This window comes from Balaenoptera musculus, chromosome 2 (assembly GCF_009873245.2).
Source record: "Balaenoptera musculus isolate JJ_BM4_2016_0621 chromosome 2, mBalMus1.pri.v3, whole genome shotgun sequence".
Lineage (NCBI taxonomy): Eukaryota > Metazoa > Chordata > Mammalia > Artiodactyla > Balaenopteridae > Balaenoptera > Balaenoptera musculus.
Window position 1 is genome coordinate 127,590,804 of NC_045786.1, and position 21,026 is coordinate 127,611,829.

General features: G+C 36.6%; 1 protein-coding gene and 1 non-coding gene across 2 annotated transcripts; both read left to right on the plus strand.

Moving 5' to 3' along the window:
• The first annotated feature begins 479 nt into the window (after positions 1–479).
• Positions 480–21,000, plus strand: RTRAF (RNA transcription, translation and transport factor). Its single transcript, XM_036842644.1, has 8 exons — positions 480–654; positions 7,386–7,510; positions 10,774–10,873; positions 14,988–15,074; positions 15,987–16,075; positions 18,261–18,329; positions 20,499–20,547; positions 20,670–21,000. Exons 1-8 carry the CDS (start codon positions 594–596, stop codon positions 20,822–20,824), a joined length of 735 nt encoding a protein of 244 aa, XP_036698539.1. The 5' UTR covers positions 480–593; the 3' UTR covers positions 20,825–21,000.
• Positions 8,696–8,805, plus strand: LOC118891392. The gene has a single exon (XR_005018975.1). It is a non-coding gene; the product is annotated as a U6 spliceosomal RNA (small nuclear RNA).
• Positions 21,001–21,026: the final 26 nt, after the last annotated feature.

A 21,026-nucleotide genomic window follows, 5' to 3' on the forward strand; every position in this document is an offset into this window, starting at 1 on the left:
AATGAACTACTGGATGTTGTAACTTCAGTGAGAGGGAGTAAAGGATAAGTCCAGGTTTCTGGCTTCAAGATTCCGTGGCTGCTGGTGATGTCTGGAACTATCACACAGTATTACCGTTGTATGTTTACCTGTGGATCACTCCCAACGAGTCGTAAAGGGACCTTGCTAAAAGTCTTTGCATTAGCAGTGTTAGAAGAGCACCTGTTATGTAGGAGGCATATAGTAACTAAATGAATGAATGAATACACTGAAAATACTAAACAGTTTGTATGATAAAGACAGCGAGGAAAGCAAGAGGTAACTGGCTTCTCACTTGCTTTCTGCCTATTGTACAACTAGGAGGCTGACAATAAAGTTTATTTGAGCGTCGACGTGCCCCGACGTGGCCCCGCCTTCCCAGCCGGAGCCGCGATTGGTGGGCATTGGCCAGTGGCGGCCGTTCCTAAGCCACGATTGGCTAAGGCCGCCGTCATTTCGGAGCGCCCGGCGCCCGCCCGCCCTCTCGCCGCGTCGCCGGTGTCTGTGCAGCCCGCTCCTCCTCGCCTCTCCTCTCCCGGCCGCAGCCCGGGGGACCGGAGTGAGCAGCGGGCACCATGTTCCGACGCAAGCTGACGGCTCTCGACTACCACAACCCTGCCGGCTTCAACTGCAAAGGTGAGGAGGCGGTCCCGGGCCCGCCGCGCGTCCGTGACCCCCCCCCCCCCCACTCCCCGCCGCCCGGCCGCCGCTCTCAGCGCCGGCACCTGGGCTCCCCACCCGGACCGTCCGCGGCCTTGTCTCCCCCGGACTCCTCTCCTCCCGGCCGCCAAGCACCTCTGCTTTCCGCCTTCCTTTCCCGGCTTCGGAGCCCCGTCACCAGCTCTTGCCTTGGCATCGCCACTTTCTGCACTTGCTGAACTCCAGACCCCACGCCCACCCCCTTCGCCCGCACTCTCAGCGCTCTAGAGGGAAAGTCTTCGCTTTTTAACGTAGCCTTTCAGCCCCGTGGTTCCCGGGTGATTGGGCGATACCTTGAGCACCTGCTGGGGGCCCAGCACAGTGCTGGAATCTGAGGAAGATGCTGAGTAACTTGAAGACTCGTTCACTGCCCCTCGGGAACTAAGGGGTGGGGTGGGGGCAGTGGGAGCCCATCCGGCAGTTTGAGCTCGAGATAGAACGAAGTCCAGGACTGACGGTGTCGGGGCAAGCGCGTATAGGAACGAGCTAGTGACAGTGTGCGAGTCGTGCAAAAAAAGTTAATAGCACACGAGCGGGGCGGTTGAATAGTAAATACAAAGGTATTTGGGATTTCACAGCATTAAAATTGTAAAAAGTATTAACATTGCTACCCACTGCTACTCACTTACTACCCACTATTCATTTTCTTCCAGAGTTTTTGGCCTGTGGTAGACTAATAAGTTTGAAAGTGATCAAGCACAGCCTGGGATGTTCAGACCATTTTATAAGTCTCAAGACTTCATAAGGGAGGCCTGAATTTGAATTCAAGCTTGAATTTTGTAATTGAAAATAATTTCCAAGCAGGATAGCGGTGTTTTGTTCATCTCCTGTAGAAGCATGTCAATTTATAGAATCTTGTTTTTCTGCTTTGCCTTTTATGTAACAAAAAAGGTTCAGTGGTAGTAGAGCTTAGATCTGAATTTGAATCTTTGAGCCTCAGGTTTTTTCACTGGTAAAATCGGGATATTACCTGCCTCGAAATGATGTGGGAGGATTAAATGAAACAACATCTGTACTTTTTCATGAATGCGTTTAATGTGCCATAACAGTAAATGACAATGGTAGTCAGTATCTTCTTTCTGTTTGCCATTTAATTTCTTGTACATTATGACTGCTGTAAATTTAACCTGGCCCAGTCCTTCCTCCTCCTCTTTCCCATAGGAACTGGAATAATAACTGACACTTAAATAGGAAAACTGTGTGCCAGACACTGTTTTTATCCTTAAATATTTTATTTAATCTTCATAACAACCCTATGAGGTAAGTCTTACTATTACTCCCCATTTTGTAACTCAAGAATCTGAGGCCCGGAAAATTTAGGTAATTAGCCCAAGTTCACACAACCACTAAATGTCTGGAGTCAATTTGAATTCAGGCCAGGATATGAACATAAATTAATCCAAAGTCTGCACTTTTTTCTTTTTTTTTTTTACCAGTCATCAATTTTATACACATCAGTGTATGCATCTCAATCCCAATTGCCCAATTCAGCACACGACCATCCCCACCCCACCACGGTTTTCCCCCCTTGGTGTCCATACGTTTGTTCTCTACATCTGTGTCTCAACTTCTGCCCTGCAGACTGGTTCATCTGTACCATTTTTCTAGGTTCCACATACATGCGTTAATATACGATATTTGTTTTTCTCTTTCTGACTTACTTCACTCTGTATGACAGTCTCTAGATCCATCCACATCTCAACAAATGACTCAATTTCGTTCCTTTTTATGGCCGAGTAATATTCCATTGTATATATGTACCACGTCTTCTTTATCCATTCGTCTGTCGATGGGCATTTAGGTTGCTTCCATGACCTGGCTATTGTAAATAGTGCTGCAATGAACATTGGGGTGCATGTGTCTTTTTGAATTACGGTTTTCTCTGGGTATATGCCCGGTAGTGGGATTGCTGGATCATATGGTAATTCTATTTTTAGTTTTTTAAGGAACCTCCATATTGTTCTCCATAGTGGCTGTATCAATTTACATTCCCACCAACAGTGCAAGAGGGTTCCCTTTTCTCCACACCCTCTCCAGCATTTGTTGTTTGTAGATTTTCTGATGATGCCCATTCTCACTGGTGTGAGGTGATACCTCATTGTAGTTTTGATTTGCATTTCTCTAATAATTAGTGATGTTGAGCATCTTTTCATGTGCTTCTTGGCCATCTGTATGTCTTCTTTGGAGAAATGTCTAGGTCTTCTGCCCATTTTTTGATTAGGTTGTTTGTTTTTTTAATATTGAGCTGAATGAGCTGTTTATATATTTTGGAGATTAATCCTTTGTCCGTTGATTCGTTTGCAAATATTTTCTCCCATTCTGAGGGTTGTCTTTTCGTCTTGTTTATGGTTTCCTTTGCTGTGCAAAAGCTTTGAAGTTTCATTAGGTCCCATTTGTTTATTTTTGTTTTTATTTCCATTACTCTAGGAGGTGGATCAAAAAAGATCTTGCTGTGATTTATGTCAAAGAGTGTTCTTCCTGTGTTTTCCTCTAAGAGTTGTATAATGTCCGGTCTTACATTTAGGTCTCGAATCCATTTTAAGTTTATTTTTGTGTATGGTGTTAGGGAGTGTTCTAATTTCATTCTTTTACATGTAGCTGTCCAGTTTTCCCAGCACCACTTATTGAAGAGACTGTCTTTTCTCCATTGTATATCTTTGTCTCCTTTGTCATAGATTAGTTGACCATAGGTGCGTGGGTTTATCTCTGGGCTTTCTATCTTGTTCCATTGATCTATGTTTCTGTTTTTGTGCCAGTACCATATTGTCTTGATTACTGTAGCTTTGTAGTGTAGTCTGAAGTCAGGGAGTCTGATTCCTCCAGCTCCGTTTTTTTCCCTCAAGACTGCTTTGGCTATTCAGGGTCTTTTGTGTCTCCACACAAATTTTAAGATGATTTGTTCTAATTCTGTAAAAAATGCCATTGGTAATTTGCCATTGGTTGATAGGGATTGCATTGAATCTGTAGATTGCTTTGGGTAGTATAGTCATTTTCACAATATTGATTCTTCCAATCCAAGAACATGGTGTATCTCTCCATCTGTTGGTATCATCTTTAATTTCTGTCATCAGAGTCTTATAGTTTTCTGCATACAGGTCTTTTGTCTCCCTAGGTAGGTTTATTCCTAGGTATTTTATTCTTTTTGTTGCAATGGTAAATGGGAGTGTTTCCATAATTTCTCTTTCAGATTTTTCATCATTAGTGTATAGGAATGCAAGAGATTTCTGTGCATTAATTTTGTATCCTGCAACTTTACCAAAATCATTGATTAGCTCTAGTAGTTTTCTGGTGGCATTTTTAGGATTCTCTATGTATAGTATCATGTCATCTGCAAACAGTGACAGTTTTACTTCTTCTTTTCCGATTTGGATTCCTTTTATTTCTTTTTCTTCTCTGATTGCCGTGGCTAGGACTTCCAAAACTATGTTGAATAATAGTGGTGAGAGTGGACATCCTTGTCTTGTTCCTGATCTTAGAGGAAATGCTTTCAGTTTTTCACCATTGAGAATGATGTTTGCTGTGGGTTTGTCATATATGGCCTTTATTATGTTGAGGTAGGTTCCCTCTATGCCCACTTTCTGGAGAGTTTTTATCATAAATGGGTGTTGAATTTTGTCAGAAGCTTTTTCTGCATCTATTGAGATGATCATATGGTTTTTATTCTTCAGTTTGTTAATATGGTGTATCACATTGATTGATTTGCGTATATTGAAGAATCCTTGCATCCTTGGGATAAATCCCACTTGATCGTGGTGTATGATCCTTTTAATGTGTTGTTGGATTCTGTTTGCTAGTATTTTGTTGAGGATTTTTGCATCTATATTCATCAGTGATATTGGTCTGTAATTTTCTTTTTTTGTAGTATCTTTGTCTGGTTTTGGTGTCAGGGTGATGGTGGCCTCATAGAATGAGTTTCGGAGTGTTCCTTCCTCTGCAATTTTTTGGAAGAGTTTGAGAAGGATGGGTGTTAGCTCTTCTCTAAATGTTTGATAGAATTCATCTGTGAAGCCATCTGGTCCTGGACTTTTGTTTGTTGGAAGATTTTTAATCACAGTTTCAATTTCATTACTTGTGATTGGTCTGTTCCTATTTTCTGTTTCTTCCTGGTTCAGTCTTGGAAGGTTATACCTTTCTAAGAATTTGTCCATTTCTTCCAGGTTGTTCATTTTATTGGCATAGAGTTGCTTGTAGTAGTCTCTTAGGATGCTTTGTATTTCTACGGTGTCTGTTGTAACTTCTCCTTTTTCATTTCTAATTTTATTGATTTGAGTCCTCTCCCTCTTTTTCTTGATGAGTCTGGCTAATGGTTTCTCAATTTTGTTTATCTTCTCAAAGAACCAGCTTTTAGTTTTATTGATCTTTGCTATTGTTTTCTTTGTTTCTATTTCATTTATTTCTGCTCTGATCTTTATGATTTCTTTCCTTCTGCTAACTTTGGGTTTTGTTTGTTCTTCTTTCTCTAGTTTCTTTAGGTGTAAGGTTAGATTGTTTACTTGAGATTTTTCTTGTTTCTTGAGGTAGGCTTGTATAGCTGTAAACTTCCCTCTTAGAACTGCTTTTGCTGCATCCCATAGGTTTTGGATCGTCGTGTTTTCATTGTCGTTTGTCTCTAGGTATTTTTTGATTTCTTCTTTGATTTCTTCAGTGATCTCTTGGTTATTTAGTAACGTATTGTTTAGCCTCCATGTGTTTGTGTTTTTTACGTTTTTTTCCCAGTAATTCATTTCTAATCTCATAGCGTTGTGGTCAGAAAAGATGCTTGATATGATTTCAATTTTCTTAAATTTACTGAGGCTTGATTTGTGACCCAGTATGTGACCTATCTTGGGGAATGTTCTCTGTGCACTTGAGAAGAAAGTGTAATCTGCTGTTTTTGGATGGAATGTCGTATAAATATCTATTAAATCTCTCTGGTCTATTGTGTCATTTAAAGCTTCTGTTTCCTTATTTATTTTCATTTTGGATGATCTGTCCGTTGGTGTAAGTGAGGTGTTAAAGTCCCCCACTATTATTGTGTTACTGTCGATTTCCTCTTTTATAGCTGTTAGCAGTTGCCTTATGTATTGAGGTGCTCCTATGTTGGGTGCATGTATATTTATAATTGTTATATCTTCTTCTTGGATTGATCCCTTGATCATTATGTAGTGTCCTTCCTTGTCTCTTGTAACATTCTTTATTTTAAAGTCTATTTTATCTGATATGAGTATAGCTACTCCAGCTTTCTTTTGATTTCCATTTGCATGGAATATCTTTTTCCATCCCCTCACTTTCAGTCTGTATGTGTCCCTAGGTCTGAAGTGGGTCTCTTTTAGACAGTATATGTATGGGTCTTGTTTTTGTATCCCTTCAGCAAGCCTGTGTCTTTTGGTTGGAGCATTTAATCCATTCACGTTTAAGGTAATTATCGATATGTATGTTCCTATGACCATTTTCTTAATTGTTTTGGGTTTGTTTTTGTAGGTCCTTTTCTTCTCTTGTGTTTCCCACTTAGAGAAGTTCCTTTAGCATTTGTTGTAGAGCTGGTTTGGTGGTGCTGAATTCTCTTAGCTTTTGCTTGTCTGTAAAGCTTTTGATTTCTCCATCAAACCTAAATGAGATCCTTGCAGGGTAGAGTAATCTTGGTTGTAGGTTCTTCCCTTTCATCACTTTAAGTATATCATGCCACTCCCTTCTGGCTTGTAGAGTTTCTGCTGAGAAATCAGCTGTTAACCTTATGGGAGTTCCCTTGTATGTTATTTGTCGTTCTTCCCTTGCTGCTTTCAATAATTTTTCTTTGTCTTTAATTTTTGCCAATTTGATTACTATGTGTCTCGGCGTGTTTCTCCTTGGGTTTATCCTGTATGGGACTCTCTGTGCTTCCTGGACTTGGGTGGCTATTTCCTTTCCCATGTTAGGGAAGTTTTTGACTATAATCTCTTCAAATATTTTCTCTGGTCTTTTCTCTCTCTCTTCTCCTTTTTTTTTTTTTTTTTTTTTGTGTGTGTGTGTTTAATGTTGTCCCAGAGGTCTCTTAGGCTGTCTTCATTTCTTTTCATTCTTTTTTCTTTATTCTGTTCCGCAGCAGTGAATTCCACCATTCTGTCTTCCAGGTCACTTATCCGTTCTTCTGCCTCAGTTATTCTGCTATTGATTCCTTCTAGTGTAGTTTTCATTTCAGTTATTGTATTGTTCATCTCTGTTTGTTTGTTCTTTAATTCTTCTAGGTCTTTGTTAAACATTTCTTGCGTCTTCTCGATCTTTGCCTACATTCTTATTCCGAGGTCCTGGATCATCTTCACTATCATTATTCTGAATTCTTTTTCTGGAAGGTTGCCTATCTCCACTTCACTTAGTTGTTTTTCTGGGGTTTTATCTTGTTCCTTCATCTGGTATATAGCCCTCTGCCTTTTCATCTTGTCTGTCTTTCTGTGAATGTGGGTTTTTTTCCACAGGCTTCAGGATTATAGTTTTTCTTGCTTCTGCTGTCTGCCCTCTGGTGGTTGAGGCTGTCTAAGAGGCTTGATGGGAGGCTCTCCAAAGTCTGCACTTTCAACTCCTACTTCAAGCAGCTGAAGTAACTTATAATTTTGGAGTTAAAAAAACAAATTCCACAGGACTGTTTGTGAAGAAGGAAGTGTTTTACCTGTTACCTGGTGCTTCTCGTGATTTATACGGTGTTTTTATTGCAGATGAAACAGAATTTAGAAACTTTATTGTTTGGCTCGAAGACCAGAAAATCAGACACTACAAGATTGAAGACAGAGGTAATTTAAGAAACATCCACAGCAGTGACTGGCCCAAGTTCTTTGAAAAGGTAACGAATTAGAAACTAAAATAAAACATACAGGGAGCGTGTCTAAAAATTATATGAAGACAGGCAAGCTTAAAATTACTGTGTTCTTTTAAAATAAATAAAACTAATAATGATCAGTGTTAGAAAAGCTAGACTTCAGGGATTTAACTTTTTTCTTACCATATTTTTTTGTTTTTAAAGCAGATTATATTATCTCTTCCTACCAAGCATTCAGTATTAGATAGAAATAGTATGGTGAATCATTAGGCATGAGGGTGGAGGGGAGTATAGAGTAGGCTGAGGAGAGAGGTAAGCTCATGTGCCGTAAAGAGTTTGAACTTGACCCAACTGGGGAGCTGTCACAGTTTTAGGTGATGTGACTGGACTATTCTTCCCACCCCTCACCTTTCCCAACCAATCCCTGGTTTTTCGAAACTGTCAGCTTTATGCTTATGTAGCTGGAGAGGAGGTGCTTATCCCCAGTACTTAGATGTGTGCCTGACATACAATAGAGAGACCTGTTTGTTTCATGAATTTATATATTTATGTGTGTTTATTTGTATACATATATGTGTATGTATGTAAATGAATGATATATCAATATTCATTTCTGCATTTTCTCTATAGCAAAACTTACTCTGTATTCACGTCCTTTAGGGCCCTGTACCTGACTAGCCCGCTGCCATTGAAAACTAACTTTATAGACTATTAACTAATAAAGGTAATGGCACAAGTAGACACTCAAAAAAAAAAAGAAGAAATAGTTTTGTCCAGAAACACTGAGACTTCTTAAATAAACAGTGACACATATTCTCTAAATAGTAAAAATGGCAAAAATAAGAATATTTACATTACATTAAAAATATAGCAGAGATACAGTTAGAGTATTATATTAAAATAAGACATTATTGACACGCTTGAAAACTAAGATTATGTCTTGTTTTTGCCTATATTTAACATACACAGTTGTCCCTTGTTATGTACAATAGAAATAATCCTAAAAAGATCTGTGTGTATTATCTTATTTTTGTGGCTGGAATAACTTTCCTGTTGACCTAGTTTAATTTTAGTAATGTTTTTGCAGAAAACAGAGTTGTTTTCAAATTAGAATAAAAATTACATTTTACAGCATCATTATTTACATTAAACATTTTTATTGGCTCTGTTACTTTGATGAGATCTCTTCCTTTAAGAATATGAAAAGTAATGCTCACTTCGGCAGCACATCTACTAAAATTGGAACAATGATATAGAGAGGATTAGCATGGCCACTGCGCAAGGATGACACGCAAATTCGTGGAGTGTTCCATATTTTTAATTGAGTTATTTGTAGTGAGGTGGATGGACCTAGAGTCTGTCATACAGAGTGAAGTAGGTCAGAAAGGGAAAAACAAATACCATATGCTAACAAATATATATGGAATCTTAAAGAAAAAAAAAAGATTCTGATGAACCTAGGGACAGGACAGGAATAAAGACGCAGATGTAGAGAATTGACTTGAGGACCCAGGGAGGGGGAAGGGGAAGCTGGGACGAAGTGAGAGAGTAGCATTGACATATATACACTACCAAATGTAAAATAGATAGCTAGTGGGAAGCAGCTGCATAGCACAGGGAGATCAGCTCGGTGCTTTGTGACCATCTAGAGGGGTGGGATAGGGAGGGTGGGAGGGAGATGCAAGAGGGAGGGGATATGGGGATATATGTATACATAGAGCTGATTCACTTTGTTGTACAGCAGAAACTAACACAACATTGTAAAGCAATTATACTCCAATAAAAATGTTAAATAAAAGAAAGAATATGAAAAGTGACTAAATTTTCATTTACTGGTGTTTAGGTACCTAAGTTTCTAGTTTTATGAATTAGAGGATTGTGTAAGTTACATACTGCCTCTGACAATGGGCAAGTTTATTAACCATTCTGTGGCTCAATATTGTTATCAATAAATGGGGATAACAGTGGTATCTATCTCATAATAGTGGTATGTTTGTTATTGAAATATACCTATGTACCTTTTCACAGAGGTGCCTTGCCCATAGCAAGTGCTATATGTTTATTAATTTCTCTGCCTCTACTACTATTATTGCTACTACTGGATTATTTTCCTTTGCCCTTCAAGAGTATTTTTGAAAATTTTGATAGGCTTCTTAAGACTTTGAAATATATTGTTAGGATTTTATATTTCCTTGTATTACATCTTATGATGGCCCACTCACATGTACAAGACAATATAGAGTTCCACATGTGGAAGGGTATTGAAGAATATAAAAAACTTTCTGATGAAGAACACCCAGAAATGACAGTAAAGTAGTATAACCTAAAGATAAATGTATTGGAACTTACACAGATATTATCTTTCAAGGTGGTTTCTTTGGAATGATGATGTCATTGCCTAAAGCATATTTGGAACTTCTTTTGCAATTACTTTTAGATCAGGAGACATCTTTTGAATATCCTTAATATTGACAGTTTATTTATACTTTGAACATGGATTTGCTTTTTGCATCATGACTAAATCTTGTGAATGAGGTGCTTTTTTTTAAAGCAGGGGAATAAAATTTTTGGTTAGAAAATAAGTTATGGCTAAAAAGTGCTGATTCATTAATTATCCCCCAAAGGATTTCCAAAAAGGAGTTCCAGAAGTTTTGAGTAACATCATTGTTGGTGGAATTAGATTTTAAGTTCCTAAGAGACTTATTTTAAGGATATACTCATTTGAATATGCAGCTTCTGACATTTATTAAAAACACTTGTATGTCACATGGCTTACTCTCTTCAGAAGCATTTCCATGATATGAAAGCTAAGGTTTAGATAATAATTGGTTTTGTTTTGTTTTGTTTGGGAGAAACAAAAGTCCTTTTTATTTAGACTTTTTAAAGTCCTTTTTATGTACCTGCTCTATGTGTATTGAGACCTGGAATCAGAAAGTATAGATTCAGCTCCCCAATTTAAGTCGTGTAACTGTCAGCAAGTGTTGACCTCTAGGCTTCGGTTTTCTCATCTACGAAATGAAGTTATTCTACATCAGTGGTGCCCTATCTGGAATCTGCAAAAGTAAAAATTTCAAAAAGCATGATGGGCCTACTTCATTATTTTTCCCTGAGTGGTACACTTAAGTGTTTCCTTCCTTTGGGTTATATAATTGCATCAAAGGTTTAGTAATGTAAATGGTTATAAGAAATTCTTAGAGATCCAAACTAAGGTCTCTTTCAACTCTACCATTTTTTTATTTTGTGACTTTATAGTAATAATGAAACCAGACTTTTTATTCCCCTCACAGTATCTCAGAGATGTTAACTGTCCTTTCAAGATTCAAGATCGACCAGAAGCAATCGACTGGCTTCTTGGTTTAGCTGTTAGACTTGAATATGGAGATAATGGTATGTTTTGTGGGGAATGTGTGTTTTAAAGAGAGAGAGAGGAAAGGTGGGAAAGGAGTGTAAAAATGTAGGGAACTTGCCAGTTTGTCTTACATTGTTTTACCTCTGGTTCATTTTAACTTTTGTACCTCCTCATCTCACTTTACAGCATCTGTTTAAAAATTTACTTTTTGTAATTATTCTCCTGTATCCACCTCCCAAATTGTCTAGGAAAGAATTTTCTTTTCTAAAATTAGAGTCTCCTTACTATCATAAGATATTAAAAGCACTGGTTTCCATTGGTATGTAGATTTTTCTTTTAGAATTTGAAGATGATGTCTTCTGAAGAAGAAGGCTAATTGAATGTCTTCTCACAATGTCACATTACTTTGGTGAATTTGCCATCTTTCAGTCTGTACCTTAACCTTTCAAGTTCACTTGTTGCTGCTGTCCCAGAATTGATAGGATTTCAAGTGTTGGTTGCAGCAGGTAATTTCACAAGAGACTGAAATATACATCTAATGCAAATGTGCACTATAGGCCAAAATATATTTATTATTAATGTTTAGTGTTATTTTATTACAGATACTTGTATCATTGGAAGGTTTTGAATGTTAGTACCTATAGTAAAAATAGTTTTCCAATACACTGTTTTCTCTCAGGCCATTTCATTTTGAAAGGCCTGCTAACATCTGAATGTAATATCTGATTATCTTACTTTACCTCAATCCTCTGCATTTATGTTGTTCTCTTTCATGGGACTGTCAGTTCCGGTCCTCTTAATCATTTACGTTTGAAGCCTTTTTAATGTCTTTGGCCTCTCCCTTTTCCTCTCATTCTGTTCCATCCATTTTTCCCTTGTCGTATCTTTCCTTCTCCATCCTCACTGCTGTCGCCCTAATTCAAGTTCTTGCCACTTTTTCCTGAGATGATTGGAATGTCTTTCATACTAGTCTCCCATCTATGTCACCCTCTAGTCTCATCCACATGACCCACCAAGCCAAGTTTTTGAAACATAAATGTTTTAGAATGCTACACTTTGTTTCCAAATGATAGTTCCTTTTATATATTCAGAAACCATTGCTTTCCCATTTAACTCTATAGCTTTTTAAGTCATTCGCCACTTTCCATTTTGCTTATGTCTTACTTGCCCCACTAAATTGTAAGCTGATACTCAGCTTTGTTTCCTACATGGTACCTCTATTAGTTTCCTGTTGCTGCTGTAACAAATTACCACACACTCAGTGACTTAAAAGACTGTTTATTATCTTACAGTTTTGGAGGTCAGAAGTCCAACATCTGTATTAGAACTGAAGTCAATTTGTTGACTGGGTTGGTTCCTTTTGGAGGCTCTAGGGGAAGATCCATTTCTTTGTCTTTTCCATCTTCTAGAGGCTGCCTGCATTCTGTGACTCTGGCCCCTTTATCTTCAAATCTAGCAGCATATCTTCTAAGGTCTCTGTGATTCTGCTTTCATTGTCACATCTTCTCTGACCTTCCTGCCTCCCTCTTATAAGGATGCTTTGATTACATTGGGCCCACCTAGGTAATCCAGGATAACCCCCATACCCCCAATTTCAAGGTCCTTAATTTAATCACATCCACAAAGTCCCTTTTGCCATGTAAGATACCATATTCATAAGTTCCAGGGATTGGAATATGGACAATTGAGGGGGGGAAGGGAGCAGTCATGATTCTCTCTGCCACAGTACCTGACATAGTTTCTTGTGTACAGTAGATGTGCTTATCAACTATAAGTGCTTGGTAAATTCAATATATGAATGTTTATACATACTGGTGTGGAGCATCAACCAGCTGTTTTTTTGCTGGTTCTTCAAACTTAAGTTTCAGATGCCTTATGGCAGAAATCTTAAGGAAAGCTCAAAGACTTTTTCTTTACTATGGAGCCTTTAGCAAAATCTACCTGTTCTGGTCTGAGTTGGTAGGAACTCTGTTAGTTAATTTGCAACAAAGTATTTTCCAGCTTTTCAAGTGTTTTTCAGCTATTCCCACATAAAATTATAGTCACATCTCAACTTATTTCTGTTTTACCCTTATTTAGTCCATTTCTCCCATTTTTATAATACTTCAACTTAGGTTACCTAGGTTGTACCAAGAACAGTAGATGCCATATGATTGTGTATCCTTGTAGTTGACTGTAGAGTACAGTTTCTTCTCAGTGATAGCATGGTCTTTTTTTAATGTATTAAAAAAACTGAGTTTGTATGAGAAACATTGCCCCTTATCGGTAGGAGGCACTGCTGTGCTTTTATGGTTTTACATTAATAAGTTGCATTCTTCTTGACTTTTCAGTTATTTTAAATTTTTATTCTTTGATAAAACCATTGTGAATTTTTATTGTTTGTGCCTTAACGTTTTTTAAAGCCTTTTGCTAGCTTGTCAGTTAAGGTGATTAAAATCTGACTTAAATTCTTTTAACTTTTTGACATAATTTTAGATTTACAGAAAGGTTGCAAGAATAGTAAAAAGAATTTTTTCATATTCAGATTCTGCAGATATTATCAACATTTTACTTCATTTGCCTTATCCTTCTCTCTCTATATATATATACATACTCCTAATTTTTTTCTAAACCATTTGACACTAAGTTGTAAATGATTCCTCTTTTACCCTTATGCGCATTTCCTAAAAAAAGTCATTGTCTTACATAGCTGCAGTACATTTATCAAAATCAGGAAATTAACTTTGATTCTTTACTGTTATCTATAGATGAGATTCACATTTCACCATTTGTCTCAATGTTCTTTATGGCATAAACAAGCAAAAAAAACCTTCAAAGCAGTCCTGGATCACGTGTTGCATTCATTCTCCTTAGTCTCTTTAGTCTCCTACAGTCTGGAATAGTTACTCAGTCGTCATGCTTCAGGACATAGACACTTATTTTGTAGAATGTCCTTCAGTTTGAGTGAGTCTGATGTTTCCTCATGATTAGATTCAGGGTTTGTAGTTTTGTTAAGAGTAACACAGAAGTGATGTTGTGTTCTTTTAAGTGCATCATATCAGGAGGCATGTGTTGGTGATATGCCTGAATACTGGTCATGTTATTCTGATCACTTGGTTAAGCTTTCTTCAGTGTAAAAATTACATATCTTGTGGAGAGATATGAGATGATTTCTATATTCTTCTCCTCTTCAAACCTTAGCTTTAGTATACATTTGATGATTTTTGCCTGAGTCAGTTATTATGTTGATTATGATGACTAGAAGGTGTTTTTCTAATTCCATCATTCCTCTACATTTATTTTGTGTCTTCCCACTATAAGGAAGAGCTTTCCCTTCTCACCAGTTTGTTTGTTTGTTTATTCATATCAGTGTAGATATGTGGATTCTTATTTTACTCAGTGGGTCTTAATCCTTTTTTGTCATCGTGTATTTTGATGTTTACATTGTTCCAGGTTTGGCCAGTAGCTCCTTTAAGCTAACTCCTGTCTGATTTAAATTTTAATGCTTTTATTTTCCCCTTTTTTTTTCCATTAGCAAATCATATAAGCACTATAGCCAAAGATGGCATTTTGGGCATTAAGTTTGGTGAATTACTATTAAATATTTTTATTTGTAAAGTCTTTTAAAATATTATTATTTAGTATTTTTCAGGTAAAAGTAATAAAATCTCCTTTTGGAATTCTGCATTTTAAGTCTCCATAAAATAAGTTTAGGTTTGTATATGATGGTGTATTTGAAGTGATTTTTTTAGAAAGCAAGGTTTTTGGTTTTGTATACAGCATTCACAAGATTTGCAAAGAAACTTCTTAGTGTGTTTGTATTTAACCTCATGTGACCTATACTTACCCTTCTCCCATTCTTCTACCCCTACCAAGTTTGAGAGGAAGCTGAAAAGCAGACTTTCTCTTCTAAAATTTAGATAGTGTTTGAAATGTTTTACTTTAAGAAATGTTACTGAAAAGATATTTGTGTCTGATAATCATTTCAGCTTAATTAAAAAGCTAGTCACATTCTCTTCTAGTAGATTTTTTTATTATAGCATTTTTTTTTTTGAATGCTTGAGTTGTCTTATGCTTATAACCAGTTTGGCTCAGTTAAATTCAGTAAATAAGCAACGTTTGTTTTACCTTAAGTTAAAGCTCTACAAATTGTATTTTTGCCTATTTTTACAGCTGAAAAATACAAGGACTTGGTACCTGATAATACAAAAAACGCTGACAATGCAGCTAAAAATGCAGAGCCATTGATCAATTTGGATGGTAAGTTTATAAATGCATAAAAATGATCATCAACGTTTTTGGTTTCTTGAATGTTTTTTACTTCCTAGAATGAAGTCTGGGTTTATTTGGTTTTAGTAGATGAAGAATGTTTCATGCAGACAACATTTGTGTTGATATTTTATTCTCTATGCTGTTTTTTACTGTCAGTTATAGTGTGCTTTCTCCCTCCTCTTGTAGCTGAATATCTGAAACTGCTGAATATCTGAAAATGCTCTTCTTTCATCTGCTCATAGTAACTTGGGGGTTTTGATTTTATTTAATCATGGTGGTGATTGTTTGCCTTCCTGGGTGCAGAAAATATATTTTCTAATCTAATGACAGTATGAGACAAGTGTTAAAATTTTTCATTGTTTTAAGTCCCAGATGTCTTTAAGTAATTCTTTCTCCTTTTAAAAGTATTAAGATTCTAATTACTTAGATTATAATATGTTAAATATTCTTTCACTGACTGATTGTGACCTGTAATTTATGAGTTACCCTTATGAATTAATAAGCTGCTTGGATGCTCTAGAGCTGCTGCTTGGAGAAAAGGTTTTGGGAAAACTGTCCATTGAAGGGAACCTGTGTATTAAAATTAATAGCTTTGGGAAGAAAGGTTAATTAATAGTGTTACATAAATGGGCCTTGCAGAGAAAGTTACAGAACAAACCTCATGTGAGTTAATTTAGTCAGTTATTGGATTGTTCACTTTGGTTGATTAGTAGGAAAACCATTGATCTCATCAGTTTACCTAATTTACCCCATACTGCTTTTGTCAGCAGCAATTTTAGAAATTAAAGAGATTTGTTGTTACTAGAAAATAAAAATATTTTTTTAAGTTTATATGTTTGCATATATGTTTGTAATTACATGCTTGCAGAGCTTTAAGTTTCCATTTTTAATCTTTTATAGTAAATAATCCTGATTTTAAGGCTGGTGTAATGGCTTTGGCTAACCTTCTTCAGATTCAGCGTCATGACGATTACCTGGTAATGCTTAAGGTCAGCTTCATATTCTTGATTCTTGACAAAAACTCTGTATATAATTTTAAAAACTTCATTTTCTAAAAATAACTGTTTGATATTTAAATCTATGGTAGAATGAGTAAAATGTTGGAGGAATGTGGGACATAAAGCAGATTTCTTGAATTCATTGGTTTTAGATTACCTAACAACTAATATCAAAGAGTGTTTACTGTGTGCCTGCCACTGTGCTAAATCCTGTGCACAGATGACTCATTCAGTCCTGCCAACAATCCTAGAGGTGGATGTTAGTGTCTTTTTAAAATATGTATATGAAGAAACTGAGACTTAAAGATAATAGATAAATAATGTTCAAGCTGACATTGAAAATGATAGGATTTTAATCTAGGCACTCGACCTTATGGTCCATTCTTTTTCTTCTTTTTTTTTTGGCCGCATGGCATCTGGGATCTTAGTTCCCTGACCAGGGATCGGACCCACGCCCTCTGCATTGGAAGCACAGAGTCCTAATCACTGGACCGCCAAGGACGTCCTGGTCCATTTTTTTTCCTATATCACCCCACTTCTGTTTAATCAGTCCTTTTAAATATTCATCATCTGTATTCATTAAGATTGTGGAAAATGCCAAACTAGTAATGGTGAATTTGGTCAAAAACATACCCCCAAATCTCTTTGAGGAATGAATGTTTCTGTCCTCCAAGCCCCTTACAGCAGGGAACCTGATGGCCTAAAAGAGGCCTCTTATTTCTGAGTGGAAAAATATACTCATGCTTCAGAAGATTTATGTCGAGTAATTATGATAGTCTAGTGGGGGGAAGGGGAGGGGCAGGGGAGTGGTACTTAAGATACCAGACTTGGAAGTTATTTTAGAAATTATTATTGATTTTATGAGAAATTAAAGAGCTTTAAATTACTTTAAACTACTTTGCAGGAAATTGAATAATTTCACTCTACCCACAAGAGATCATAATTTATTCTCCTTTTTAGAATTGTATTTATTAAATGACAGTTGTAATATGGGAAGACTGTTCTATTCCTAGATTACTATAATTCTCTATACTGAATCTGAATGTTAACTCAGATTTTCTCAACTCAGATTGGACGCCAAGAGACAAAAGTTGTTTTTAGTGAAATTTAGCTCTTTGAAAGGCTTGTTCCTTACTCAGGCAATTATAGAAATTGCTTTGGAACAGTTCTACAGTGGTTATGTCAGCTTTAATCATAAACTGAGTGAGAGGAGAACAGACAATGCTAGCATATTTGGGGTGCTAAAGTACAATATAAGTCAGTTATAATCAAAAGCTTTATAAAATTCTAATCCTAGCATGTTTGTCCTTTTGAGTTATTTTAAGAAGCATTCAAACAATACATGACAATATGGAAAACATCCACATTGCAGCTGTGAGAATCAGTACATTAACTGTTTGGCAACTGGACTGTGTAAATACATTTGCAATCACTGTTAGATTGGTTTAATTCTTTTTCAAATGTAGCATTTGGTTTGTTTTTATTAAAAATAATTTTTCAAATTTTCACACTTATCTTGGGGTTGTAACTGTCATCCACTAATTAAAATTCCATTAAAAAATCTTACTTTTTAAGTGTGTGCAGGTGCGTGCATGCATTTGTGTCTGCAGTGGTAAAATGCCTTGCTAATGAAAAAAAAACCAATGTGTCCTTTGAAAGATCTGAAAACATTTTACTGTAATAAAGTGAAGAAAGCAGGGACAGTGTGCATGATATGCTACCCTTTGTGTCAAAGGTGCATGTTTGTGTGTGTGTGTGCATGTGTGCACTTGCATATATCCCTGAGCATGCTTGTAATTTGATAGAGGCCTTGTGAGTATACACAAGGATCTGGTAGCAATAATTGTTCTCTGAAAGTATGGCTGAGGCTTGGGTAGAAAGGAGACATACTTTTTCGCCATGTATCCTTCTTTATTTAAAAAAATTTTTTAGCACCCACAAATTACCTATTCAAAAAACGTAATTGTTATGAACATCATTCCACATTATTAAATACTAGAAGTGAAAACTTTCATTACAGTAGCTATTATTTTTATTTTTAATTTGCTGGGGAGTTTGTTAATGAATTAGGTATTTCTAATTTCATCAAATTGGGCATCCTTATTTTGTATTCTCAGAGAAGAAAAGATAACAAACAGCTGATAAAAAGTAAAAATACTATTTTGGGATTTCTTAGGCAATTCGCATTTTGGTCCAGGAGCGCCTGACACAGGATGCAGTTGCTAAAGCAAATCAAACGAAAGAGGTATGCTGTTTTTTTAATTTAAATAAATTCTAAATTAATTATTACTGAAAGTTTCTTTTGGTTGTCATGAGTTTGAACTTTGCCTGAGAATGCTTAAGATATCTATTCTGTGTTAGAACTGCCTAGAGAAAGAATAGCTTACTTCAGTGGGATTGAATTTGATTCTGAAGCAAACTGTATCCAGTCATTTTTGAGTGAAAAGTGAACTTCATGTTTATCTCACTTCATTACTTTTAAGAAGCCTCCAATAGCATATCCACAGTCTACCAGTTCAAAACTACCGCATGTGCCCAGTTCAAGTTTATTTAAAAGAACTTTCACTTGTGAAATTTACTGGGTTATTTTGACTAACTGCTAGAAAACAGGACACACCTTCTCTTTTTTAGTAATTCATTTTCTTTTCTACCTAAGTCTTTATCTTCACCCTTTTATTTCTTCAGAGAAATCTCAGTTTATTCTATTTCCTAGCATAAATCATAAAAAAGTAACTTGTTAATAAATCTAGGATATTTTTAGATGAACTGTCCAAGAAACCCAAATGTCCCTTAAGTCCTCTTGACTATGGGTCAGTGCAGAGAATGTCCTCAGGGGTTAGCAGCTGCAGGTGTCTGATAACGCCCCTTCCTGCTACACAGATGAATGTCTTGGGTACAGTCCACATTCTGGACCCTGGGCCTTCTATTGTGCCTCCCTCACCCTCCAATTCCCCGATGTCTTTTGTCCTCTGATCCCATCTTTATCGAAGCCCAACAGCATTAAGGTTATTAATGCTGGGGCAGTGTAGTCTCCTCTGAAAGACGCTCAGTTTCTTTTAAAGGTTCTTATTGGCTTATTAATTATGTATGAATCAGGCCACTGGAAATTGGATTAAAGATCAGCTTATTTCACCCACACTATAGAACAGACAGTAAATTGTTCTGGCATAATAAAATCATTCATCATTCAGCAAAATTATGCCTTTGGTTTGGAAGGCAGTGCAAGTAAGGCCATAGCCAAATCTCTTTGCTCTTGATTGCAAAGTAAAATTCAGTTTATTTTCAATGCTCCAAATAAATCTGAACTTTAATGTCATCTCAAAAGATACTATGCTATAATAATACAGTGGAAGAGTTCTATAGTTGAGTGTTCCTGTTTGCAATTGTTCATAACTAGCATTTGGGGCGTGTGGTCATCTTCAGGGGTGCCTGTTCCTAGGTGGTCTGTTGGCAGATGAAGGGAGAACAGAACCTCTGGTACCAGACTGACACAGAAAGCTACTCAAGTACAATTCTACTCTAGTTTTTTGCTCGCAGAATTTTCATACCCATTTGTTTCTTCATGTATATAATGTATTACTAGTGATTTTAAAGCATTTTGAGTCTGGGTAGATTTGCATTAATAATTAGGCAAGAAGTGAGTAGTGACAGCTTAGCATTTGTAATGTTGAAAGTATAGTGACTTTTTAAAAAAACTGGTAATGATTTTATACAGTATAATCAGCAGAAAGTCTAGACTGCCTGTCCTCGTTTTTATTTGATAGTTATTGTGAACTTTATACAGGTTGGCGCCACCATAGGCACCATCTCTGGTATATCTGTATGCAGGTGCTGACTGGTTAGCTAAATGGTTTAGATTCTGTTCATTTTCCTAGACGACTTCAAAGTAACTTTTAAATGAACTGTTGAAAGTTAATATATAGATAATCTGGTAAACATCATGCTTGCAGAAAAATGTTATGTATATTTTAGATTTGTGCAGTTCATAAAGACAAATTAATGTGCTCCAAAAGTAAACTTGCTTGAGAAAAGTCATCTTAACAGTAGTCCTATTTGCCCGGTACACTGCTGCTTACTATAACTAAAACGGGACAGTAGCAGCCCTGCTCAACCTTCCTTCCATAGCAGTAGTGACAGCACTTCTGCAAAAAGGAGCTATTCTTTTATATGCCTGGTCTTAAAGGGTTGGATGTGTTATGGGACTAGCTGCCCACTACATGTAAAGGCCATTCTTTCCTAACTAGTTGTAGTAGGAAAAAACTCATAAAAAGGCAAATTTAAAGAGAAAATTCTCAGGCACCTTGCCACTGCAGCTAAAAGGGTTAAAATAACAATAGCTAGCTGCTTTTCAATTTGAGGTGAGAAAATGTGAACGTATAACTATAGTCTGATTTTTGTCCTTTTTTTTCTAAAGGGCTTGCCTGTTGCTTTAGACAAGCATATTCTTGGTTTTGACACAGGAGGTAAGTGATTTTTGTTTTAATTCAAACTGTTTTTAGAGACTTACTTACTTAGTGAATATTTGGGGGAAATGAGTGAATAAATGCAAACGTTATTGATTAATGCAGCGTTTCTTATGAAACAGATGCAGTTCTTAATGAAGCTGCTCAAATTCTGCGACTGCTGCATATAGAAGAGCTCAGAGAGCTACAGACAAAGATTAATGAAGCCATAGTAGCTGTTCAGGCGATTATTGCTGATCCAAAGACAGACCACAGACTGGGGAAAGTTGGAAGATGAACATTTTAGGATTTCAGCTTCTCACCTACTTAGTACAGTTGGGAACCGTGTACGCTTTGGCATGTGTTTGTTTGTTTGGAAATGTCATGTCTTCAAGGGAAGAATTCCAGAAAATTGACCATGTTCTAGAGATTTACCATCACTGCATTTTCTTCAATAAAGTTGGGAAGGTGATTTTTTTTTTGTTTTTTGACCATGTGTT